Source organism: Muscardinus avellanarius (genome assembly GCF_963383645.1).
Source record: "Muscardinus avellanarius genome assembly, chromosome: 1".
Classification (NCBI taxonomy): Eukaryota; Metazoa; Chordata; class Mammalia; order Rodentia; family Gliridae; genus Muscardinus; species Muscardinus avellanarius.
Window position 1 is genome coordinate 183098267 of NC_137786.1, and position 26988 is coordinate 183125254.

The 26988-nt window shown below is 41.1% G+C and overlaps 1 protein-coding gene across 1 annotated transcript; it reads left to right on the forward strand.

The window, feature by feature from the left end:
- Window positions 1–26988, forward strand: OLFML1 (olfactomedin like 1; the record flags this gene model as incomplete). The annotated part of the gene is made up of 3 exons (XM_080690020.1): window positions 1–126; window positions 4753–5041; window positions 26198–26988. The coding sequence occupies 3 exons, from the start codon at window positions 1–3 to the stop codon at window positions 26986–26988; spliced, it is 1206 nt and encodes a 401-aa protein (XP_080546146.1).

Consider the following 26988-nt stretch of genomic DNA (forward strand, 5'->3'; position numbering starts at 1 on the left):
ATGGTGGCCCTGTGGGAAGTTTCTGCTCTGCTGGTTTTGGTCCTTGCAGCATTTCTGCCTCCACCACAGTGTGCCCAGGACCCAGCCATGGTGCATTATATCTACCAGCGCTTTCAAGTCTTGGAGGTAGGTGACATCCATGCACCTTGCATAGGGCACACACCTTCTGGAATTTATCTTGTTTTGCCCACCCATCTCTGTCTACTGGGATGTGTGTTTTCCAGATGGGAAGTGTTAAACGCATAGCTAAAATTGCTCCTAACAAATGTATGTAGTCTAGCAGTGTAGGGAACCAATTCCAGAGTCCAGGCAACTCTCAGACCTGGATCATGCTTCACTCTGAAGCCTAATCTGACAGTTTTTCTTATCTATAAAGTGGAGATAATAATATAATTTACCTTCTAAGGTTATCCTTTTTTTCTTTTCTTTTTTCTTTTGCAGTACTGGGAATAGAACCCAAGGGCATTCTACCCCCGAGCTACACCCCCAGCACTATTTTTTACTCATTATTTTGAAACAGGGTCTCATTGACTTTCCTAAGTAGCTGAGGCTGTCTGAGAACAGTGATCCTCCTGTCTCAGCCTCCCAAATGCTGCGATTACAAATGTGCATCACCACGCATGGCTTCCTTCTAAGGTTATTCTAAAGATTTTATGAAGTGTGCGCATGCATTTGTCTGACACTCTATACCCCAATATGATGTAAAAGTACCATGTACCCAATTTAAAAAATTATGAAAATATTCCAGCTCTGAGAAGTTGGGGATGGTTTGTGTTGAGTCATTAATCCATACTTAGAACATTGCCTCAGCTGGGTGTGGTGGTGCACACGCGCCTGTAATCTCAGTACTTGGGAAGCTGAGACAAGAGGATCACAGGTCTGGGGTCAGCCTCAGCAACTTAAAATATTCTGTTTCAAAATAAAATATAAAAAAGGGCTGGCATGGTGGGTAAATGTCTATACATTGGACATCTAAAACTCAATAGTTAGTTTGTTTATTTATTTATTTATTTATTTATTTTGCGGATCTAGGGATGGAACCCAGAGGCATTCAACCTCCAAACTACACCCCTGTCCTATTTTTTTTAATTCTTTATTTTGAAACAGGGTTTCACTAAGTTGCAGAGGGCCTCACTAAATAGCTGAGGTTGTCTGCAAACCTTGATCCTTCAGTCTCAGCCTCCCGAATGCTGGGATTACAAGTGTGTGCCACAACGTCTGGCTTCAATAGTTCATTTTTTGAAACATAAAAATTAAAATTTTTGAGCTGGGCGTAGTGATGCACACTTGTAATCCCAGTATTTGGGAGGCTGAGACAGGAGAATTACAGGTTCGAAGCCAACCTCAGCAGCTTAGTAAGGCTCTCAGCAACTTGGTGAGACCCTGTTTCAAAATAAAATGCATATAAAAAATAGGTCTGGAGGTGTATCTTGGAGGTAGAAGACCCCTGGGTTCCATCCCCAATACCACAAAAAAAATTAAAATTTTTGGTCACTGTTCACATTTTAGCATATCAGGATGCTAATGAATTTTAGCTTTTTATTTTTGTCTTTGTACAGTAAAATATTAAGTCCCTATTAAAAGTCATAATAGTAGATCAAAAGGCTAAAACTTTTTGCCAATCTGGACTTGGATTTAGAAATAAGCAGATTCCAGCTATGTTAAACAGAGAGAAAGGTGGGCGTGGTGGCGCATGCTTGTAATCCCTGCTCTTGGGAGGCGGAGACAGGAGGATAGTGCATGTTCGAAGCCAGCCTCACTGGCTTAGGAGACCATGTTTCCAAAAAAATATATATATAAAAAATGGGTCTGAGAGTGTGGCCCGGAGGTAGAAGGGTTTCCAGGAACCCCAGTACCACCAAAAAAACAAACAAACAAACAAACAAAAAAACCCCAAAAACCCAAAAACGAGAGAAAGCATTTAGGCTTTCACCTCATTAAAATGTGCAAGACCCAACATTATTTTACGTAAGAAAGGCTATCAGAAACAAATGTGACCCTCTTCCCTGGTGTTTGCCACACTCCAGCACTGATGTCTACTGTTTCATATTTAATGCCTGTTTTTGTACGTTAAGTTGGTGCATTATTTATCTTCTTTCAAAGGCACTCTGATCTCCAACTTTTGGGTTTGTTTTCATTTTGTTTTGTTGGCACAGGAGATTGAACCCAGGGGCATTCTACCTCTGAGCTACATTCCTAGCCAGTTTTTATTTTTTGTTTAGAAACAGAGTCTTGCTAAATTGCTGAGAGTCTCACTAAATTGCTGAGGTTAGCCTTGAACCTGCAATTCTCCTGTCTCAACCTTCCAAGTACTGGGATTACAAGCATTTGCCACCATATCCAACATCTCCAATTTTAAATTTCTATATTTTCCTGAAAAATTTTCAAGTCCAAATGATTTGGCTATCTAATTACAATCATGATATCACTAAGTTGCTGAGGCTAGCCTTGAACCTGCAATCCTCCTGTAAAGTAATTCAATTCAACAGAGTACCCCAAATGCACCCCAAAACAGACTGAGGTCTGGAGGCTTGGATAAATGTCCCCAGTACAGAGACTCCTTGCTACTGCCTCGTTTGCTCCATCCCTCCAAGCTTCTCAGTGTCACCAACTTAAAAATGTTAGAGTTATGCCCAGCCTTTAGCATTAACTTGCTCCAGAATCAGAGCCAGCCAAATTTCTGGCATATTGTCCTTCAATACTGTAGGATTGCTTACAGACAAGGGTACAACATACAATAACCTTCACAGCTCTGAAGGAGGATTTGACAGAGTTAGCGATAGATCTTCTCACCCTGGTCCTGACCTGGAGGTGAAGCCAAGACTCAGGTGGCAGGCACTGTTTGCCAGTAAAAGCTAACTGATAAAACCCATTCTGAGAAGAATGTATGAGAGGGATAAGAAAAAAGAGGATATAGATTCAGGGAATTACTTTTAATTTCTCTCTCTCTCACTCTCTCTCACTCACTCTTTTTCTGTCTCTATCTCCTTCCCTTCAAAATGAAGTGTCTTACATATAGATGTTTGGAATACAAATTTTACATTTGTGAAGAGCTTATGGTAAACTGTACCAAATGAGCTTAAGTATATATACTCTTTGACGCAGCGATTCCACTTCTATTCATGTATTCTTTCATTCAACAATTATTTGCTGAGTACTACTATATGGTAGACCCTGTGCCAGGTGCTGGAGAGGAAGCTTATTTCTGGAAATCTATCCTAAGAAAGTAAGCAGTTAAGCACATGAAAATGTAAGCACAACTTTTTTCTTCAACGTTGTTTAAGTGGTAAAAAATTGAAAACTATGTATATATCCATTTAAAAGAATATGACAGAATAAATAGTGGGATGTCAATTCAATGGGCTGATATATCTTATTAAAATTATGTCATATGTAGATAAAGGAAATTTACATATACACAATGGACTATCACTTAGCCTAAAAAGGAAGGTCATTTGTAACACCATAGATGAACTCGGAAGACACTATGCTACATGAAATAAACCAGCCACAGAAGGACAAACATGCAACGATTTCATTTATATGAGGAATCTAAAAAAGTTGACCCATATAAACAGAAAATAGGATAGCAGTTATCAGAGGCTGGTGGTTAGAAACAATGGAGAGATGTTGGACAAAGGACAAAATTTCAGTTAAAAAGAAAATAAATTCAAGTGATCTACTGTATACCATGGTGACTGTACTTAACAATATATTGTATACCTGAAAACTGTTGTGTTCTCACCACAACAAATAAAAGTTTAGGAGATATGTATATAAATATATATATATATGTGTGTGTGTGTGTACATATGTATGCACATATGTCTATGTTTTAATTGGTTTGATTTAGCCATTTCATATGGTATACATTAGAAATATAGAGAACTATTTGTCAATTGAAAAAAGGTACAATCAATACAAAATATGATATAGATATATATTAATTGGCATTAAAATGTTCATAACATACCAGCAAGTTAAAAATGTAACAAAATATATGTATTTTATGTGTAATAAAATCACACTTAAAATATATATTTACAACTAGTCACAGTAGCACATATCTGTAACCTCAGCTACCCGAGAAGCTAAGGCAAGAGGATTGCAAGTTTGAGGTCATCCTGACTAAATTAGCAACATGCTATGTCAAAAATATATATATTTTAGCTAGGCCTGGTGTTGCACGTTTGTAATCCCAGCATTCAGGAGGCTAAGACAAGATGATCACGGTTTGAGGACAGCCTCAGCTACTTAGTGAGGCCCTCCACAACTTAGTGAGACCCTGTTTCAAAATAAAGAATAAAATAGGGCTGGAGGTGGAGGCATAGTTCAGAGGTAGAGTGCCCCTGGGTTCCATCCCCAGTACCATCCCCAGTACCACCAAAAAAAAAAAAAAAAAAAAAAAAAATATATATATATATATATATATATATATATGGCTAGTGATTTTGCTTAGTGCCTAGCATATATGAAGCTCTGAGTTCAATTCTTAGTACCACACACATAAAGAGTATATTAAAAACCAATATAGCATATATTATGTAATACCATTAAATACATGGATATCTATAAAGTTGATACACTAATTTATCAATAGTACCTTTGAATTTACCTTTATGTTTTATTTTTATTTTTCCCCTTTTTGATTGTTTGCATTTTTCTAATAATCTCTTTTTGGAATAATAAATTTTGTTATTTGGATAATTTAAATAACTAGAAATAATTTGATAATTTATTTTCTGACTGAAGCAAGGACTGGAAAAATGTACCCAAGCAACGAGGGCATACATTCAAGATTTCCGAGAATTCTCAAAAAACATATCGGTTATGCTGGGAAGATGTCAGACTCACACCAGTGAATATAAGAGTGCAGTAAATAACCTGGCACTGAGGGTCGAGCGTGCCCAGCGCGAAATCGACTACCTGGAATACCTTCGAGAAGCTGACGTCTGCATAGAATCTGAGGACAAGACCCTGGCAGAAAAGCTACTCCAGGAAGCTGAAGAAGAGAAAAAGATCCGAACTCTGCTAAATGCAAGTAAGAACTGAATGTCTTACTTCCTCTTCTGGGGAATGTCACCCTCACAAAGGTGCAGACTTGGTGCAGGGAGGGAGTGTGATCAAGGAATGAGTAAGAACTGGACGTGTGCTTTGGTGTGCCTGTGCTAGGAGGGCAACCTGTGCAGAGAGTGGGTGTCCAAAGGGAAAAACAGTCTCAGGAAGTAGCTTTTCTGTGTGTGTGTACGTGTGTGTGTGTGTGTGTGTGTGTGTGTGTGTGTGTTGCTGGAGATCAAACCCAAAGAAAGGCATTTTACCTCAGAGCTATATACCCCTAGATCTTTTATTTTGGTTTTGAAACAGGGTCTCTCCCTAAGTTGTTGAGTCTTGCTAAGTTGCTGAAGCTGGCCTTGAACTTGTGATCCTCTTGTCTCAGCCTCACAAGTACTGAGATTACATGCGTGTGCCACCAGGCCCAGTGAGGAAGTAGCTTTTTCCTTTCAAAGGGAGTTTCTAGAGACCCCAGAGAAGGTCATGGCTACCGTCAGAAGTCAGCCTAGAAGGTCACTTCCTGGTAGACCTTGGTTTGGTCCCAGATCCTCCAAGGAGAGTGTCAGGTTGGTGGATTTTATATCCAAAACCTTGGAAATAGGGAGGAGCTGCCAATATGATAAGCGATAGTTTGAAACTGGAAATGCAACAGCCAGCCTTCAGGGCTGGGAATTACAGTGAATTATTATTGTGTGTGCTGTCTGGGATGGTGGTATCCAGGGGACTTGCCTCCAGTCCTGTGATCAATCAGAATCACTTACAAGCCATTAAGAATAATGCCTAGTAGCTCCAATTATAATTTAAAAGTATCATGCAATAAACACACAAATGAGAGGGAATTTTTTCCATGCATGGGTTGATTTCATTAAAAAAAAAAAAAAACTAGGAGCCGGGCGTGGTGGCTCACACTTGTAATTCCAGCATTCAGGAGGCTGAGACTGTAGGATCATGGTTCGCAGACAGCCTCAGCTACTTAGTGAGGCTCTCTGCAATTCAGTGAGACCCTGTTTCAAAATAAAAAATAGGGCAGGGGATGTGGCTCAGCTCAGAGGTTGAATGCCCCTGGGTCCCATCCCAGACCTGCAAAAAATCCCCAATAAACAAAAAAACAACTAGGGCGACAAGTCTCCCACCTCAGAGTCAGTATTTTGAAATGGTTTCCCAGCACATAGGAAGTCTTTATTCACGTGCTAATTACACCTGCCCCAAGTTCAAGAAACTCTCTGGGAAACTAGACATTTGCTGAGTGCCATCATCGCCCTAAGGATTTCACATATCTTGCCAATGTAATGCTTTCAAGAACTCCATGGCTCCTCATGAGAAGGGTCTTCTCTGATCTGAACTTACTAAAAAGAAGTTAGCGAACATGGAGCAGAGGGCACTTTAAGCAAAGGCGTGACATAAAGGCATGGTCTGAGGACATGTAGCGCCTTTGAGGTGTGGATCTGTGAATATGGCAGAGTGGAAGCTGCCTAGGGCAGGTGAGTGTAGAACCAAGTTGAAGAGTCCAGAGGATCCAAGTGATGAACGACCTCGCTGCATGCTGAGGAGGTTAAATTTGGCTAGAAAAATTATAGAGAACCATTGAATTATTCTAAGCAGGACATGACATGAAGAACAAGGGCAAGGCTTGAGAGAGAGCAGTCAGGGGACACTGCTGTAATTTGGGCAAGTGTGAGCGTAAAGTGTCCTGGGACAGAGAAGAGCAGGGTCATTTGAGAGCCATTTAGAGTTGGAATCCACATGATGCAGTAACTTGACAGTTAAAGAGTAAAGGAAAAATCAGAGGGATGAGTCCAGGATGCTTCCCAGGTTTTAGACATAGGCCACTCAGTGGCTGGTATGAACTATGATGAGCCAACAAACCCAAGAGAATTTGAAGAGTACTTATTACTCCATTATTTTTTCAGAGCACTTATATTTTAGTTAATTTTCTTTCCTTTCTCCTTTCCTTTCCTTTTTTTTAAACTAGAGATTAAGCCCAGAGACAGTCTACCTTGACCTATTTCCCCAACCCCTTTAATAAATTTTACTTAGTTTTTAATTTCAAAACAGGGTTTTGCCAAGTTTCTGAAGCTGGCCTCAAACCTGTGATCCTCTTGTCCTATCTTCCCTAGTACTAGAATTACTGGTGTGCACCACCACACCCAGATCTTAGTCCATTTTCTATTGCTATAATTGAATGCCACGGAGTGGATAATTTATGAAGAACAGAGGTTTGTTTAGCTCATGGTTCTAGAGGCTGGGTAGTTGAAGAGTACAGTGTGAGCACCTGCATGGCACATGGTGAGGCCTACCTTAACATGGCAAAGAAAATCACATGATGAGACAGAGCAAATGTCCTAGCTTGGGGGCCCCCTCCTCCTCCTCCTCCTCCTCCTCCTCCTCCTCCTCCTCCTCCTCCTCCTCCTCTTCTTCTTCTTCTTCTTCTTCTTCTGCTTCTGCTTCTGCTTCTGCTTCTGCTTCTGCTTCTTCTGCTTCTTCTGCTTCTTCTGCTTCTTCTTCTCCTCCATCTTCTCCTCCTCCTCCTCCTCCTCCTCCTCCTCCTCCTCCTCCTCCTCCTCCTCCTCCTCCTCCTTCTTCTTCTTCTTCTTCTTCTTCTTCTTCTTCTTCTTCTTCTTTTTTTGCAGTACTAAGGATTGAACCCAGAAGCATTCTACCTCTGAGCTATACCCCCAGTCCTATTTTTTATTCTTTACTATTAAACAGAGTCTCACTAAGTAGTGGAGAGCCTCACTGAGTAGCTGAGGCTGGCTGCGAACCCAGATCCTCCTGTCCCAGCCTCTCAGTACTGGGATGACAAGTGTGCATCCCCATCTTCCTCTTCTTAGAAAGCCACTAATGCAATCATGGGACCTACCTTATGAACTCATATAATCCTATTCACCTCACAGAGGCCTTGCTTTCAAATACCATTAACACGTGACTTTGGACTTTAAGATCCCAACACATGGACTTCTGCGGGCCACATTCAAATCATTTAAACTCTGAAATGTTCTAGTTTATTTATTTGTCCACTGCTTATTTTCTAACTCTCCACCTGCAGTGTCAGCTCTGTGAGCCTGGACACTTTTTCATGTTCAGTACTGTCTCTAGAACCTAGTACAGTCTCTGTGTTCATATGAATAATCGTTGGGCAATAACTAAGGGAACAAATAAATTAATGGATGGAGGGGTTGTTGGCACAGGCAAAAGAGATTAGTTTGGCTATGATAGAAAAAAAATACCCTCACACTGAGTCAGAAAAAAAAGAGGAGAGTGTCTTAATCAATAATATAATATGAAAAAGTTGATCAAATTGGTCAAGTTGGTGATCCCTTTGGACCCCGATGTCCTGCAATGAACCCTCCTCTGAGAAGGAGAAGCTAAGAGAAAATGTAGAGTGTAGGAAGGAAAGGGGTGTGGAGAGGGACAAGGAGGGGCAAGCAGAAGATGAACTAAGGCTTCCTAAACAGCTGAGGGAGGGGCTGGGGTGTAGCTCAGCGGTAGAGCACTTGCTTAGCATACAAGAAGCCCTGGTTTTGATCCCCAGCCAGCACAGAAATAAATAAAATTTAATAAGTAGAAGGAAATATTAGGTGCTAAGGTGACCTGAGCCCAAGCCTGAACAAATGATGTTGGATGCTAACTTGAATTCTTGAGCTTTTCAACAATTTCCTGGACATCTCGGGACTTGAGGTTAACCCTTTCCACTCCAACTGGACCTCAGTGGAGGTCTGGACACTGGACTTCTAGCTTTGATGCCCTTTACACTCTCACCTCTGCCCCATCATCTTTCAGATGCTGGAGCCTGGAATATTTCCTCTTCCAGCTGTGGTCAATGAAAACTTCTCTGTCAGTCTGTCTGAGGCCATTGCTCCATGCCTGCTGCCTCTGGACCTCTTGTTGGATAACATGTCTGTTCATGATTCAGCCGACACTTTCTGCCCTCCATGGTTGCATGGGCTGTGTCAGATGATAGGGACAGAGGAGTGGGTAGGACATGTCTGCATCCCGCATCCATTGCAGGAGGCAAAGGAAGCTTCCTTGCTGCTTCTCTTGCCTCCTACGATCCATCTGCTCTCACGGAGACTTTCCCACAACAGAACAGGAATCATCTACTCCTCTGTGTGAAATTTTTTGTTGTCATTCACTGCTAATTATCAACAACAACAAGAAATCCATTCTATTCTCCGAGCCTTTTTATGTAGTGGGCCAAACTGATCTCAGCTGCTTCTTCTGTTACCCACATGTGGTTGCAATTAAAAAATATATTAAAAAATGCCAGTGTATACACACATATTTACATATATATAAATATATATCTATACACACATGCACACATATGAGTATTCAACCACATATTTTTATATATATTTAATTCTTCAACCAGACCATGAACAAAATAACATTTTCCCTTCTCTCTTCAGAATCCAGGACAGGGTCTTGCATGGAAGAGGCCACGTAAATTATTTTAGAAGAGATACTGATGGCAGAGGCCCTTCAGAGCTTGGTTTAGGACAAGAGGACACTATAGATGACCACAACCTTGTGATTAGTGCTTCCCTGACCTATTATTTTCAGAGGTTCTCTGTCTAAGGCTGGAATTTATTTATTTATTTTATTTTATTTTATTGTGGTACTGGGGTTTCTGGAAGCCCTTCTACCTCTGGGCTACACTCCCAGACCTATTTTATATTATTTTTATTTGGAAACAGGGTCTCTTAAGCCAGCGCGGGTGGCTTTGAACCAGCGCGATCCTCCTGTCTCTGCCTCCCAAGCACGGGGATTACAAGCGTGCGCCACCACGCCCGGCTAAGGCTGGAATTTAGAATGCCAATTTATCCCCCTACTCTGCATTATTTCATATCTTACATAGGCATTCTACCTCTGAGCTACATCCTCAGCCCTATTTTTTACTCTTTATTTGGAAACAGGTTGTACAGGGTCTCACTAAGTAACTGAGATTGGCTGAGAATTTGTAATCCTCCTGTCTCAGCCTCCCAAATACTGGGATTACAAGCATGTGCCACCACGCCTGGATTTCTTTTGCTATTTTGTTAGTAACTCTGCCTGCCTCTCTCTCTCTCTCTCTCTCTCTCTCTCTCTCTCTCTCTCTCTCTCTCTCTCTCTCTCATGTGTGTGGTACTAGGGATGGAACCCAGGGGCATTCTACCTCTGAGCTACACCCCCTGGTCCTATTTTTTATTCATTTCATTTTTTGAGACAGGATCTTACTGAGGCTGTCCACGATCCTCCCGTCTCTGTCTCCCACATGCTGGAATCACAGGTGTGTGTCACCATTTCCGGCTGCCTATAACTATTTTCTAATGCTGCTCCAAAAATACATGTAACAGTTTAAAACAATACAAATTTATTATCTCAGAGTTTCTGAGGATCAGAAATCTATGCATGGCTTAGCCGGATCATCTGCTTCTGAGGATAGGTCTGAGGCCCCTCACTTTCAGAGGCTTCCCTCTCTATAGGTCCCTCAGAGCATACCTATTGATCTTTCAAAGGTGAAAGGAGAATACTTCTTTTTAGTAAGTGTCTAGTGCTTCTTTGAAGAGTTTTTAATCTGATTGTGGCAGGCCTACCTAATAATCTTCCTTTTGATTAACTCAAAATCAACTGATTTGGAATCTTGCTTATATCTACAAAATCCCTTCACCTTTGTTATATATTGTGACATAATCACAGAGCACTGTCCTCTCACATGCTCAGATCCTGCCTACACTCCAGGGAAGGACAAGATGTAGAACATTCACAGGGTGGAATCTTGGGCCCCATTTTGGAAATCTGCCTACCACAGTGTCCCACTCTGCTAATTATTTGAACATGCCTTCTTCCGGGAAGATGCTAATCTTCCTATTTTTTAACCATGGCCCAATAGGACTGTGCCAGCTATAGAACTCTCACTAAAATCCTAAAGACTCAAGTCAGCTTCCTGGAGTAGACAAACACCTTGGGATTATGTGCCAGGGAGGGATAGTCCCAGGTCAGATCACAGGGTTTTATCTGCATGTACTTGAGTCTCAGAGTGTGTCTTTGGAAAATCTCTGGAGATTGGATGATATGATTTCCTTGGAAAATTCAACCCTGTAGCAAGAGACTTCCAGGAAATTTGAATAGATATTAGCCTAAATGGTTATCATTTCTGCTAAGAACATTTCTCAGGCAATTATTAAGGACCAGTGACCAGGGATAATCAATAAAATAGGGTGGTTCTATAGTTAAGCCATTCCCTATAGAGATGTTCTCAAGTCTTTGGTCTTTATTTTGAGATGATCTCAAAGTGATGTCCGTATTAGGACATCAATTCCAGGGATGTTTGGGGGCTAAATAGAATTCTTAGAATCTTAACATTCTCTCACACACACATGCACAATCTATTTCACATACATAATTTAGAATGCAACTGAGTGAAAATTACTTGAATATAATCTAACATATTCTAAAATCATTCCAAGTCTTTGGTATTCACATTGTTATTGCTGAAATAAAATTTTACATTGTGCTTTCCAATGCAAAGGCAAGGCACTATGGCCTCAGACACGTAGGTAGAGAATTTATCCAACTAATATCTTTGGATGGGCTGAGAGTATAGCTCAGTGGTAAAGAGCTTGGCTAGCATTCAAAGGCCCTGGTTTGATCTTCAGCTCTGTAAAAATAAATTTAAAAAACTAAAGTCTTTGGAAGATTCCGCAGGCTACATTCTTGTGTGGATCAAAGTATTAACCTCTTTTTAACTTGTAAATAGGTTTTGAAGAAAAATTCTCAAGAAAGTCAAAACAAGCTATTATAGAAGATTTTATTTTATTTCCTATTTTGATCCAGCTCCTTTTATTGCCAGGGTGCATGCAAGTTACCTCAAGTAACCCTCGCCCTGCTGAATTAAATAACTCACATCTTTTGTGATGTGATCATATTTCAAAGAAGAAAGTCTATTGCTGAATATTTAAACACCTCTGGGATCCATTCAGGTAGATAAATTTTTCATGCTCCATATTCAAATCCATTAAAATCAAAACAAAAAATAGAAAACAAAACAACTGAACAAACAATCTATTGGAAGCCAAATAAAACATATCTGTGAGTCAACTCCTGAGGTTCATTAAGAAAAATATAACTGATTTATAATAGATGTATTTACCATAAAGGAGGAAATCGAAGGTACATATACAAGTTGTTATGGTTTAGATATAGACTGTCCCTGAAAAGGCCCATACATTGACATACAAAAATGTTCAGCGGTGAAATGAATCATGAGAGTTGTAATCTCATCAGTGCATAAATTCATTGATGGATTAAGAATTTGAATGTATTGATTGGGTAGACAGGTAGGGTATGGCGAGGATGTAGGTCAGTGCTATTCTGAAAACACAAAATATACTGCATGCATGCCTGCATTTTTCATGCTATGTTCCCCAAGTCTATCACAGTGCCTGAAACAGAGGTCAATATGTTTTAGGAGTTCAATATATTCTGACCAGAAATAGTTTATTAAGCTATTGGTTTGGGATTGCACTAAGCTTTTTTCTCTGTTAACTGGTTCAATGCCCATGACACCCTTGCTAGGTAAATACTATTATGACTTCATTTTTAACAGAGAAGCTATTTTAAAAGCAGGATGCTACATTTCTGCTATGTCCAGGAGTATGGTTATAAATATTGATATTTGCCATATTCATAAGTAAAACAGATAAATCGTAGTATGTACCAGATGCTATTTCAGAACAAAACACACACCAGTGACTAAAATAAGATAGAGCCCTGAAGCCAGGCTTCGTAATCTATTGCTAATCACCAATAAAATTGTCAGGGCTTGGTACTGAGTGCTTTGGAATACTCTGAATTTGTTAACAGAACGTTTTGGGATCTAAGATGTGGATTTACTAAAGGTGATTCACTAAAACCAACGTATAGCATGTTTATTGTATGCCAGGACCTGCTCCAGCCCTCAATGAAATGCCAAATCGTACTATGGCTCACTGCGTCTGTTTCATGCAAGCTCGCCTTCTGGGTTCCCTGTTATCCATCTACTGAAGCACTCAGACAGTGAAATAGCACTTGCTAGTCTATTTGATTTCTAAGTTGTTGTTGTACAAGCTGAGATAGCAAATGTGGGCAAATAATGCATTATCTGAATCAACTTGGTTCCTGAGTATAGGAAATAAGCAGTAAACATGTGATTGGTGGAGGAGATCTATATCATGTTGTAGACAGTAAGGATAAAAACAAACAAAACAAAATGACACTGCGCTCCTGTCTAAAGTGCTTGCAAGAAAATAAAGTGTATGTGCTCTTATTTTTTTTTTTTTTTTTTTTTTGGTGGGGATGGAACCCTTCTACCTACGGGCTCCACTCCCAGACCTATTTTATATTTAATTTGGAAACGGGGTCTTTTAAGCCAGCGAGGCTGGCTTTGAACCTGCGCGATCCTCCTGTCTCAGCCTCCCAAGAGTGAGGATTACAAGTGTGTGCCACCACGCCCAGCGTGTGTGTGCTCTTTTAATTCAGTAAGGGTCTTGTCCTGGAAGAGTGCTGCGCAGAATGCTTTGGGCACTTGAGAAGAAGCTGCTAGCTACCTGCTCTGCAAGAGTCAGAGAATTTTGTTTTGAAGGATAAGTAGGTATGTCCCAAGTTAGCAAGGGTGAGCTAAGAAAATGGGCAAAGTCTAAGACCTGTGCTCTTATGATTCAGCAAGGGTCTTGTCCACGTGAGGTCTGGTGTCTAAAGACCAATCCGGTGTAGTAGAGAAATAAAAATAAAGGACCTGTGTGCTATGCAGAGCTATCTGGAACTTATTCTGTGTGTGTGTGTGTGTGTGTGTGTGTGTGTGTGTGTGGAGGGGTGCAGTGAGTAGATGATCCAACTTCTAGCATAATTAAGTCCACACTGACAGGTCTATTGTAATAGCATGAAATTCTCTAACTGACTACTAGTCCATGGACTGTCAGCATGTCATCCTTCCTTAATTTATAAATCTGTATTAACTGAATACGATTTAGGTGGTTAGAAAAGTCAAATTTTATAACTGAATTTCAAAAGGCAGTCGAAATAATCATGGTTTTAGGATCTCTCTCTCTCTCTCTGTCTCTCTCTCTCTCTCTGTCTCTCTCTCTCTGTCTCTCTCTCTCTGTCTCTCTCTCTCTGTCTCTCTCTCTCTCTCTCTCTCTCTCTCTCTCTCACACACACACACACACACACACACACACACACACAGAGCTGACTAAACCCGGTAGTGTTCTACCTCTGAGCTATACTTCCAGCCCCATTTTATTTTTATTTTGAAACAGGGTCTCACTAAATTGCTCAGAACCTCACTAAATTGCTGAGACTGGCCTCAAACCTGTAATTCTCCTAATCTCAGCCTGGAAAGTACTGGGATTGCAACAAAAAAGAAATTTTCTCTCTCTGTCTCTGTCTCTGTCTGTCTTTCTGTCTGTCTCTCCTCTTTCTTTCTCTTTCTCTGTCTTTTAAATTAATTCATGAATCTTCCCAGGCAAACAGGCTCTTCCTTCCCTGCTGCTATCTCATGCATCCTACCACCCAGACTTTGAGCCTGGTGAGCTATCTTCTGGCTCCCTCAATCTAATCAGTTAATAAAGAAGTGATCTCTGTTTCTAACTGTCTCTTGAACCCAGGCCCATCATTATGTGGATAACACTTATCCAGAATACTCTTACAAGCTCATTGCCTGGCTTCCCAGCGTCTGCTCCCACCCGCAGCCATCTCTACCAGCAGCCAGACCAGTATGTCTAACACTCACACTGAGTCACTCCCCAGGAGAGGGACAAGTCTCACCAGGTCTGGAGAGTATTATTATTAAATAAGAGGGGAAGTATTTTAAAAGATTCAAATAAGTGATATTTGTGTGTGAATTCACTGTGAGGCCTCAGGCCAAATTCTACCCTAATTGCTTGTCTGAAATTCTGCTGGAGGGAAAAGCCAGATTTCCATTCTCTGGTTTGCAGGTGGAACCTCACTTGCCATTGTCTCTGTTAAATAATTAGCATCTTGGCTGGACTCAAAGATTTTAAATTTATTATTTCCAATCCTTCCTCAACCTTTTTTTTTCCTACAGCTAATTATCTCTTCTTCTCTGGGGAAGCACAGCAGGAAGTTTTAGCTTACTCTTTTACTAAAACGCTAGCAATATGCTCTCCCTAAATTCCAAAAGAAGAGAAATTTACAATGTTTATTGAAGATCAGTGCTGAAGAAAGTATGGAGAGCATTCAGCTGAAGCTCCTTGTTTTGTGGCCGGTAAAATTAAGACCAGATTGACAAAGGGACATTTAGAGGGACAGAGAGGGTCAGAGATCAAATCCAGAGCACTCTGGTCTCTGATTCCCAGTTCTGGGTTCCATCTACAAAGGAAGGGGTGGGGGAAGCAGAGGGGAGGATGGAGGAAATTTTGTTTCTGTCCTCCCAGAACTATTTCCCTGATCAAACATCTAACATTCCTTTAAGGGTTCTGCATTAGAAGGGAGGGATAGAAGGAGAAGGGGGAAGGTGTGTGTTTGTTTCTTCTGTATTTTAAGTGAATGTTTTCATATGGGTAAGACATCAATGCATCTTGTTTTTAGACACAGTTCCTTTATAGCTGGGCGGCAAGGCTACTGTGTTCTAGGGAGAGGGACAGGCAGCTGGGGTGCCAAAAAGTCAAGACATATATCCTGTCATCATTGGGAGCCCATTTTCCTCTCCATCTACACTTTTCTGGGCACAGCAGGACATGTTGCTCTATCCCTTCCCATCACCCACATACACACCTGCCACTATACCCCTGAGGCTGGACAGAGGTATCCTGATTGGGCCTAACTATCAGCCCAGACTGAGCTTAAAGGACCACCTGTTCCCCACCATATAATAGTAGGATTGTAACAAGTAACTTACACAAGTTGTAATTTTTCTTCACTTGGAAAATGACAATTAAAGTATCTACTACCAAAACTCATTGTAAGAAGTACATGAGTCAATATAAAGTATTTAGCACATTACTAAAATAATATACATATTCATTATTATTGTCCAGGTATTTATTACTTTTTCTAACTTTTGTGCTTGTTCCTTAATAAGGAATAGTCTCTGAGCTTTTTCAATAACCCATGGCACCCTGACTCCCATGAAAGTCTGCTACGATTGCTTACAGGCTTAAAGCCTTCACATCAGATGGGTTCGGCTTGTAGAGCTGAAACAGGTCTCTTGGGCTCAAGCCAAGACAGGGTCCTGGTAAACAAGACCATTTATCCCTCCTCTTCCACAAAATAGCTCATAGCCCTAGTAGCTCAGTGTGCCAAAGGTCCATGCTTCTGTGATGCATAATATTCTCAGATCCCTTCCTCGGGGCTCTGGCTTCCCATAGCCCCGGATAACCAGGACCAAGTTGACCCAGAGGCCAGGCAAGGCCTCTGTGCCTTGGGAGCAGCCAGTAGTGACCAGACTGCTGACAGAACTGGCTGCCTGGGACTCCGCCCTTTCCAGCTAAGCCTGCTCTCCCCTCCCCTCATGTTTGCCATGCATTCCCTTCACAAGAACCTTGAGTCAGGTTTTTTAATGAAATAATGGATTTGAAAGTATCTTAAAAGCTTTAAAGTACTGTACAAATGATTTTTCGCCCAAGATGGGCCTGTGGTAACAACTCAGGATGTGTAGTGCTATTGAGACCCTAGGAAAATATTTGCTTAAATGAAATTATTTTCTTCATTTATTTAACGGACATATACAGAACCCTCAAGGCACTGAGCTAGGGATTAGGGTATAATACTTAACACGAAGATGGAGCCCTGTTCTTGTGGAGTCTAGTCAGGGAGGGCGGCAATGAGCTCATAAATAAAACATATAACAATTATGATTAACAGTGCAATAAGTGTCTTAAGGAAATAAGAAAGGTGCTATAGTAGATAATTTTAAGGTGCTCATATGTAGAGATCGTGGTCATAAGAAAATGATGCTTAGAACTATGGCCAGACATGTGCTGTAAAAACAATAATGAGTAGATAAAAATAAAAACGTGAGACATACAGGGTGAATAGCAGCTCATCATGAGAAGATGAAGAAAATGAGTGCTTCAGGAGAAGAATTCCAAGTGCAAGAGCCCTGAGGCAGAAACATACTTGGCATACTCACAGAATCTAAAAGCCGCCGATATAATCACAACCCAGTGAGCAAGGGAGCGCGTAGAGGATGAAGTCCCAGAGACAGGCAGAGCCCATATTGTGTGGGTCTCACAGACCAGGCTGAGGGGCTTGGATGTTACTCCAAGTGTGATGGAGAAAGGGTTTAGCAGGTCAGTCACATTGTTTATGTTTTTATTTTTATGTGTGTAGTACTAGTGATTAAACCCAGGGAAATTCTACCTCTGTAATTTAGTGAGACACTGTTTCAAAAATTTATTCAAAAATTTAAAGGTAAAAGAGTGTCTCACTAAATTACAGAGGGCTTGCTAAGTTTCTGAGGCTGATTGCAAATCTGAGATCTTCCAGTCTCAGTCTCCCAATTACTCCAGATGTGCACTCCCACACTCTGTTCATTTATATATTTAAATAGGTCACTCCTACTGCTTTGTGGATAATATGCTTACCACAGGTACACATGATTAAAACCAGAGAGACAAATTAATGTTTTTAGGTGCTCTAGGCAATGGCGTAATGTTTCACAGAGCGCAGGGGAAGAGGAGATGGTAGAAAGTGAGGTGTACATTTGAACATTTTAAGTACAAAGTCATAATTTAAAGATAAGTTTCAGGGCCAGCTTCAGCTACTTAGTGAGGCCTCTGCAACTCAGTGAGACCCTGTTTCAAAATAAAGAATAAAAAATAGGGCTGGATGTGTAGCTTGGAGGTAGAATTCCCCTAGATTCCATCCCCAGTACTGCAAAATAAATAAAAATAAATAAATAAAAATAAAGGTAAGTTTTACCATCAAGATGGCAGCAGAGGGTGGAAGGGGAGAAATCAAGGATGACTTCTAGGTAAGAACTTGGCCAATGGTTCTTGTCTGATATGGGAACAGTGGAGAGAAAGAGATTGAGGGATAAAAGTAAGAGTTCTGCTTTGGACAGGTTAAGTTTGAAGACACTGAGCAGGTAGTTGGATAAATGAATTTGAGACCAAGTCGATATCTGTATAGGATCCAAAGATATAAATTTACAAGCCATATTCAGAGCCATGAGATAGAATGAGAAGACTTAGAAAGTGATTGTAGACACAGAATAAAATAAGAGGGCTAAGAATAGAGCACTTGGAAGTAGAAGGTGAGAAGGGACTGGAAATGGATGCTAAGAAGTAATAAATCCATAAAGATGGGAGGATAACACCAGGAGGGAGGTGGAACCCAGAATCTAGAGAAGAAAGAAGTTCAAAGGGTTGGTGACAATGGTCAAATAATCAAGTCCTGTGGAGATGCTGATTAGGTCAAAGACTGAGGATTGGCCCTTGTTTTGGGCAACATAAAGGTTGTCAGTGCACCTGACAAAACGGATTCGGTGGGCAGTATAGTTTACACTCTGAAGAATGAAGCCCATATCGAGAGGTATAGGAGATAAGTAGAGGCGAGATCAAACTCCTCTTTCAGGGAGTTTTATTCTAAAGTGGTTCAGAGAAATGGGGCCACCCTAGAAGGATTTTCCAAAATGGATGATCTTACAGCTTGTTTGTTTATTAAAGGGAATGATCCAGTAGTATGGGAGAAACTCTTAAGACCAGTGAGAGGTGATAATTTCAGGTGAAAAGACCTTGAGCGATTCAGTGAAGAAATAAAAATGGTTGGGGTGTAGCTTAGAGGTGTAATGCTCCTGTATTCAATTTCCAGTCTCTCTCTCTCTCTCTCTCTCTCTCTCTCTCTCTCTCTCTCTCTCTCTCTCACACACACACACACACACACACACACACACACACACACACAGAAAGGAAGAAGGAAGGCAGGCAGGCAGGCAGGCAGAGAATATCGGATCAGGTGCAATTGTTTGGTGGATTTGGTGGTTGGCAATTTCATTCATTCATTCGTTCATTCATTCATTCATTCATTCAGCAAATTTTGAACTACTGTTTGCCAGATGATACTTTAGGGGCGAGATGTGCAGCAATGAATGAAACAGATAAAATTTATGTTTTCATGGATTTTACATTCTATTGAGGGAAGTAGAGCAATAAATATACAAATGTCAGAGAGAAGATAATCACTATGGAGAAAAATGAGCTAGGATGAGGGGTTACAAAGCTAGAGAAGAGTGTTGCTTTTTATTGGGCGGATAGGGGGTAAGAAAAGGCCTTAATGACTAGGGAACATTTAAGAACAGACCTGAGGGAAGTGGGAGGGGCCATGCAGAGACCTGAGGGAAGATGTTTCTAAGCAGAGGGAACAAAAAGAGCAAAGCCTCCGAGGCAGCAGTGAGCTTGGATCATCGAGGAACAGCAGAAGAGAGTGTGGCTGGACAAAATGAACACGGTGTAGGAGTCCTAGGAGATAGGCCAGGCCGGGCGGGGACAATTTATATATGGCTTTGGAGGTAAAGATACAGCTTCACTCTGAGAGAGAAGGAAGCTTCTAGATGATTTTGAGCAGACATGTTACATCACCTGAGTTAGTTTCTTTCTTTCTTTCTTTCTTTCTTTCTTTCTTTCTTTCTTTCTTTCTTTCTTTCTTTCTTTCTTCATGGTATAGGGGACAGAACCCAGGGGCATTCTACTTCTGAGCTACACCCCAGCCCTATCCTATTTTATTTTTTATTTGGAAACTCTGTCTTACGAAGTTGCACAAGGCCTCATTAAGTAACTGAGGCTGGCCACAAACCCAGATCTTCTTGACTCAGCCTCCCAAGTACTGGGATTACAAGCATTTGCCACCTTGCCTGATTCTGCCACCATGCCTGGCTCTGAATTACATTTTAAAAGGTTTATATATCTGCCTTTATAACAGTACTACACTGTTTCAATTATTGTAGCTTTATATGGTTTGAAATCAGAAAATATACATCTTCTAGCTTTGTTCTTTTTTGAGATCGTTTTGGGTATCTAGAGTCCATATTCCACATTAGGATAGATTTTTTCTGAAAAAATAAGTAATTAAATGTATGATAGTTTCACCTAAAAAAAAGAAAATAAATATTCTCTGGTAAGAAAGAAAGCAAAAAGAAATGTCGAAATGTTATCTTTAAGCCATCAAAAGCTTGGTATCAGACAAATGAAACTGTTCTGTGAGATTATCATTGTTAATTTTGGATAAATTGCTATAATACTAGATGTCAACCACTAAGCCAAGCATGGGAAGGAGGGATGGGGAGGGAACGGGGTGGGGATGGGGAAGGGGCTAATTGGGCGATGTGTGCATGTATGTCTACAAAAGTGTTTTTTTATCCCATTATGATGTATACATAATACAGTGCGCCAATAAAAAAAATAAAATTATAAAAAAATAAAAATAAAAGGTTTGTCTTGAGCTGGGCATGGTGGTGCACTCTTGTAATCCCCGCGCTTGGGAGGTGGAGATAGGAGGATCACGCAGGTTCGAAGCCAGCTGCGCTGGCTTAAGAGACCATGTTTCCAAATAAAAAATATAAAATAGGTCTGGGAGTATAGCCCGGAAGTAGAAGGGTTTCCAGGAACCCCAGTACCATAAGAAAAAAAAAAAAAATAAAAGGTTTGCCTTGAACTGGGTGTGTTGGCACATGCTTGTAATCCCAGTACTTGGGAGGCTGAGACAGGAGGATTGGGGTTTGCAGCCAGCTTCAGCTACTTAGGAGGCCCCGTTTCAAAATAAAGAATAAAACATTGGGCTGGTGGTATAACTCAGAGTTAGAATGTCGCTGGGTTCAATCCCCCACACCACACACACACACACACACACACACACACACACACACACACACACATTTCCCTTGTCTATTGTCAGGACTGGATAAAGGTGTAAATGCCAGGGAGCAGACATTTGCAATAATCCTGGCAGGAGCTGTTGTAGTTCTCCTCTGACTGCCCTTTTTGTGTGTGTGTGTGGTACGGGGGATGGAACCCAGGGACATTCTACCTCTAAGCCACACCTCTAGCCCTATTTTTTATTCTTTATTTTGAAACAGGGTCTCACTGAATTGCAGAGGGCCTCACTAAGTAGCCGAGGCTGTCCGCAAACCTGTGCTTCTTTTGTCTCAGCCTCCCAAGTACTGGGATTACAAGTGTGCGTCACCACGTCCCGCCTCTGCTCTTCTTTTCCTAGTGCTATTAGAGCCAAGATCTTTATAGAGAGAGAGAGAGAGAGAGAGAGAGAGAGAGAGAGAGAGAGAGAGAGAGAGAGAAGGGCATGATGGAGGCCTGAGAAAGAGAAGGCATGATAGGAGTGGATGATGAGTTGACTTGGGAAAAAATGGTAGGAGTGCTCCCCAACAGTTAAGTGGAACAAGCAGTTTGCCAACATGCTAACTTACCTTGGAACCTCTGGAATCCATCTAGCTGCCGCCTCTGTTCCTTGGGTCCAGCCTTTCCACTACCACTCAGTTTCTTGTCCTCTCACTTGAGGTAGCCTTGAGAGCTCAAACGTTTGTGAATGGGGCTCCTCAGGCTTCTAGTAAGGCCATCACTTCCTGCCTCTGTGACACAGCTCACCTCCAGACCGATGGCCTCACAGGGCAGTACCACCAGGAAGTCCAGCATTAGAACTGAGAATCCAATTTTCTTGAAATGACCAATAGAGCTGATCTCATCTTAACCCATGCAAGTCTTTTTTAAATTTTATACTTTTTTGGTGCAATGTAATTATACATCATAGCGAGAGTCAAAGCGATGTAAACATACATGCACACATCAATGGGTGTATTTCTCTCCATATAACCCACCTCTGTTTCCCTTTCCTCCTCCCCACCACCCCATACATGTTAGTGAGACTGGTAGTGAAACCTTCTTGTATGTTATTCTTATTTGAACTGTTCCCTTCTGCAATCCTTGTTTTTTACCCTCACAGACTCTAGTCCCCTTTCATCATTCTACTGGTTCCTCTCCTCATCTGACTGAAGCCCCCTCTGCTTCCTATTTTGGTTCTAAGTCCACATATGAGAGAAAGCATAAGACCCTGGACTTTCTGAACTGACTGACCTCACTTAGCATAATATTCCCTGGTTTTGTCCATTTTTCTGCAAATTAAATACTTTTGTTCTTCTGTATGGCTGAATAAAATTCCATTGGGTATATATACCTACCTACCTTCCTTCCTTCTTTTCTTTCTTTTTTCTTTCCTTTTTTGTGTGGTACTGGGAATTAAACCCAAGTACAGTCTACCTCCAAGCTATACCCGTAGCCCTATTTTATTTTTTACTTGGAAACAGGATCTCACTAAGTTGCTGACAGTTCACTAAATTGCTAAGGCTGGCTTTGAACTCAGATTCCTCCTGTCTCAGCTTCCCAAGTATTAAGATTACAGGCATCTGCCACCATACCCAACTTATATCTACATTTTATCTATTTGTCTATTAATGGATAGCTAGGTTGTTTCTATAACTTGGCTATTATGAATTGTACTGCTATAAATGTGAGTATGCCTGTCTCACTATAGTATTCTTAAGTTCATTTCTTTTGTAAAAATACCAGTTGATCCATTTAACTCTTGAACATGGCCACCATGAGATTCCCAAGGCTCTAATGTCATCTGGAAGGTAGCATGCTTAGGGGCTGGTGAAAAAGGCTCACACCATTTTTGTCCATATCTCATGGGGCAAACATAAGTCAGTGCACACAGCTTTACTACAAAGGGGTGTGAAATGTAGTTCCACATGTGACTGGGAAGAGAAAAAAGAAATAGAACTTGATGGACAAAAGCACTGTCTCTGCCACAAACAGAAGAGAGGAGAAACAGGAGGCATACACAGAAATAGTGGTGACACAAAAAGCAAGGGAGAAGAAATCTTCACGGAGGAATGGAACAACATTTGCATGCTACAAAAGATCAAGAAATGTATGTACATAAAGGTCAATCTGAATTTTCAATTAGTAGGCCTCTGAGAACATAATGAAGAGTAGTTTCTATGGAGTTATAATAAAGTGAAAGAAATAGAGTTGAGAAAAGTATAGGCTGTTCTGTAGAAGAAGCTGACTATAAAATGATAGAAAATTATCAAAGTAGTTAGCAAAGGGAATTTTAAAAAATATAAACAAGCGGAGGGGGGGTGGTACATGCCTGTAATCTCAGTTTTTGGGGGTCTGAGATGGGAAAATCACAGGTTCGAGGACAGCCTTAGCGAGTAGTGAGACTCAGCAGGGCGTGGTGCCACAGACTTGTAATCCTAATACTTGGGAGGCTGAGTCAGGAGGATCACAAGTTCATGGCCAGCCTTTTCTATTTAGTAAGGCCCTCGCAATTTAATGAAACCCTGTTTCCAAATAAAAGAATTAAAAATAGGGCTGTTTAAATCCCAAGTACTGCAAAAAATAATAGTGAGAATCTCATCAACATAGTGAGATCCTGTTTCAAAATAAAAATAAAATAGTTCTGGGGGTGTAGCTTGGAGGATGTACCGAAAGTAAAAAAAAAAAAAAAAAAAAAAAGAAAAAAAGAAAAAAAAAGATTCATACAAGCTAAAACTAAGACACTACTTATGAAAGAGAAATTAAAGATAATAGAAAGGAAATAATTCATTGAAGTCTAGACGAAGCCAGGAAAGGATGAGATCAGAGCAAAAGTAAACACATTAGTCTTGGACAGGAGAAATGACACAGCTTCTCCTAACACTTGTGGGAGGGTAGGAAAAACTGAAGAAAGATGAATAAGTAAGGGACAGGAAGTGGAAAGAGCCCATGTTTAGTAGTATTTACTTTTTCTAATCTGCTGTCGATGAGGGACTGTCTGCCATGGTGGAGAAGGGAAGAATAAATAGCTACTATGCAAAAGATTTAGCCTTTCAGAGAACAGTATTGTATTTAACGTCCAGGCCCCCATGTGTGTAGGATCAGTATGCAGCATTTGGGGATTTTCTCCATCAACATGCAGCCCTCTAGGGCAGAGGCTGATGTTTAAACAGATCCAGGACCAGGGACTCTTGTGAGGTAGAAATTGTAGGATAACTAGGGATTGAGAAGATGGAAGTGCTTGCTAGTCAGTGAGCTAGTATTCTAGTTAAGGCTGGAGTGAAAGGAAGTGAGGTCAAGAAAGGGCTGAGGGCCTGGGAGAAAGTAGAGGCATGAAGGGGAAGAGCGGAGGCGATGCAAACAAAGAATGAGAAGTGGAAGGATAAGATCGTGTGGCAGAGGTTGCGATATTGGAACTGTCGATTTCTGATAGGCAACCGTTCTGGAGGATGGGGGATTTAGAGTGTGCCCACTGGAGGTCTGAGGTGCTCAAACAGTTTGAAAATAAGTTTCAATGGAGTTGAAAACGTGCTCCACGCTTATGGCCTACTGTCCTGAAGAATTGCCAGTGATTTAGACTAAGAGGAGTTGGCGGCATGAGACTCAAAGTATGAGATACATAGAAGAAAGAATTTTTGCATGGCGATGGAAGAATAATTGGCTGACGTGGTTGTGAGGAGCTAGAAAAATATAACCCCCTCTTCTTTATCTTCCTCCATTAGTTTTAGACTCTTTATCATCCTGTTTGGATTATAGAAATAAGAACCTCCTAATTGGTCTCCTTGATTTTGGTCTCTTTCCCATGAGTCTGTAATATGTGGGCTGCCAGTTCAACCTGTAGAACAGCCCTGACAGCCTTTCTCTTATGCTTAAAAACTTCTGCAGCTCCATCTTTCCCTATAGAATAAAGCCTGAATTCCTTGGTTCCACCCTCAAGGTTGCAGGTGTTAGAGTTAGTTTCAATCTACTCCTTGATATCATGCATCCAGTTGAAGCCATGTCAAGTATTTGACTTGTATTATTTTACTTGTACTTAGAGGACTTTCCTGAAAGTGTTTTTGTCAACTGTTTGGAATGTTCTTTTACTCCTCTATGGTGTTCAACTCCATTCATTCTTCAAGGGCCTTCTTAAATGTCTTCCTTGCTTCAAATGATATCTCCCTTCTCTGTCCTTCTTTTGTAAGAACTTTTTTGGTCTCTTAAGCTTCGAACCTGCACGATCCCCTCCTGTCTCCGCCTCCCAAGCCCGGGGATTACAAGCTTGCACCACCACGCACGGCGTAAGAACTCTACTTTAAGCCCTTCATTCTTGGTTGTCGTGTGTCTAATAAGTTAAGTACCCCTGATGGTTGTACTCTAGCTCATAAGAACTAGCCCAGTATCATACCTTTGTAGATAGTCAATGTCTGCTGACTAAATACATTTATAAATTCATGAATGGATGATTGAACTCCTATAAAGTTGTGGTAGTGTTAAGGGCCACAATCCCTCATTAGAAGATGATCTCAAGGTTTAGGATTGGTGTGTGTGTGTGTGTGTGTGTGTGTGTGTGTGTGTGTGTGTGTTAGGTTGAATCCTCAGAGCCACATCCTCAGCCCTATTTTGTTTTATATTCTGAAACAGGGTCTTGCTAAATTGCTCAGGCTGTCCTTAAACCTGTAGGCCTCCTGTCTCAGCCTCCTACATGTTGGGATTATAGGTGTGTGCCACAGTGTAGCTTAGGGTTGAGATTTTTATCCTCAGTTCTTAGCACTGTTTTAGGAAACTTGTATACTAAATACACAATAGACACCCAATAAAATCTTGGTAAATGGAAACTGAACTGCATGACCTCACACCTATGCCATTCTTACTGTGTTAATCCTAAGTGCTTTAAAGTGAACAGGGTCTCTGACAGAGCAAACACCTGCTGACACCCCAAAGTGAATGAAGTGTTGGGCTGCAACTCTCTTAAAAATGGCTCATTTATCCATTTAGTCTTTGATTCATTGAATTTCTTGATAATTTGGGATCGATATATGTGTAATAAATTTATTCTGAGTAGTATAGGGAAAAAAAGCAATCTGTAAGAATAAGGAGGAGAAAGAATGAGCTTGGATTATTGCTGGGATTTCAATGCCCTCTGTCTCAAGAAAATGAAATGCAGGCCTGTGCTCCACTTTTCCTCTAGGATTTTCTGAGGGAAATGTTTCTTTTAAGGACCTTCATAGTAGAATTGAGAATATTCCCTACCAGTATTAGAGCTGAAATGAAACAGAATTTTCCAAGCACGGTGAGTCTTCCAGAATAGAGATGTCTCATGTTTATAAAACAATCTCTTTCTCCTGTTTGGCCAGGCTGTGACAACATGCTGATGGGTATAAAGTCTCTAAAAATAGTGAAGAAGACTATGAACACAGATGGCTCTTGGATGAAAGATGCTGGCGGTGATTCTCCAAAAGTATATTTCTTAACTGGATCCAGAAACAACACTGTTTGGGAATTTGCAAATATCCGGGCATTCATGGAGGATAGTACCAAGCCGCCTCCCCGGAAGCTAAATCTTCCATTGTCTTGGCAAGGATCAGGTCAAGTGATTTACAAAGGCTTTCTATTTTTTCACAACCAAGGGACTTCAAATGAGATAATCAAATATAATCTACAGAAGAAGACCGTGGAAGATCGAATGCTGCTTCCAGGAGGAGCAGGCCGAGCCCTGGTCTACCAGCACGCCCCCTTCACTTACATTGACCTGGCTGCGGATGAACATGGACTCTGGGCCATCCACTCGGGGCCAGGCATCCAAGGCCATTTGGTTCTCACAAAAATTGAGCCTGGCACACTTGGAGTGGAGCACTCATGGGACACTCCATGCAGAAGCCAGGATGCCGAGGCCTCATTCCTGTTGTGTGGGGTGCTCTACGTGGTCTACAGCTCAGGTGGCCAAGGCCCTCACCGCATCACCTGTGTCTACGATCCGCTGGGCACTATCAGGGAGGAGGCTCTGCCCAACTTGTTTTTTCCCAGGCGGCCAAGAAGTCACTCCATGATCCATTACAACCCCAGAGATAAGCAGCTCTATGCCTGGAATGAAGGAAACCAGATCATTTACAAACTCCAGACAAAGAGGAAGGTGCCTCTGGTGTGA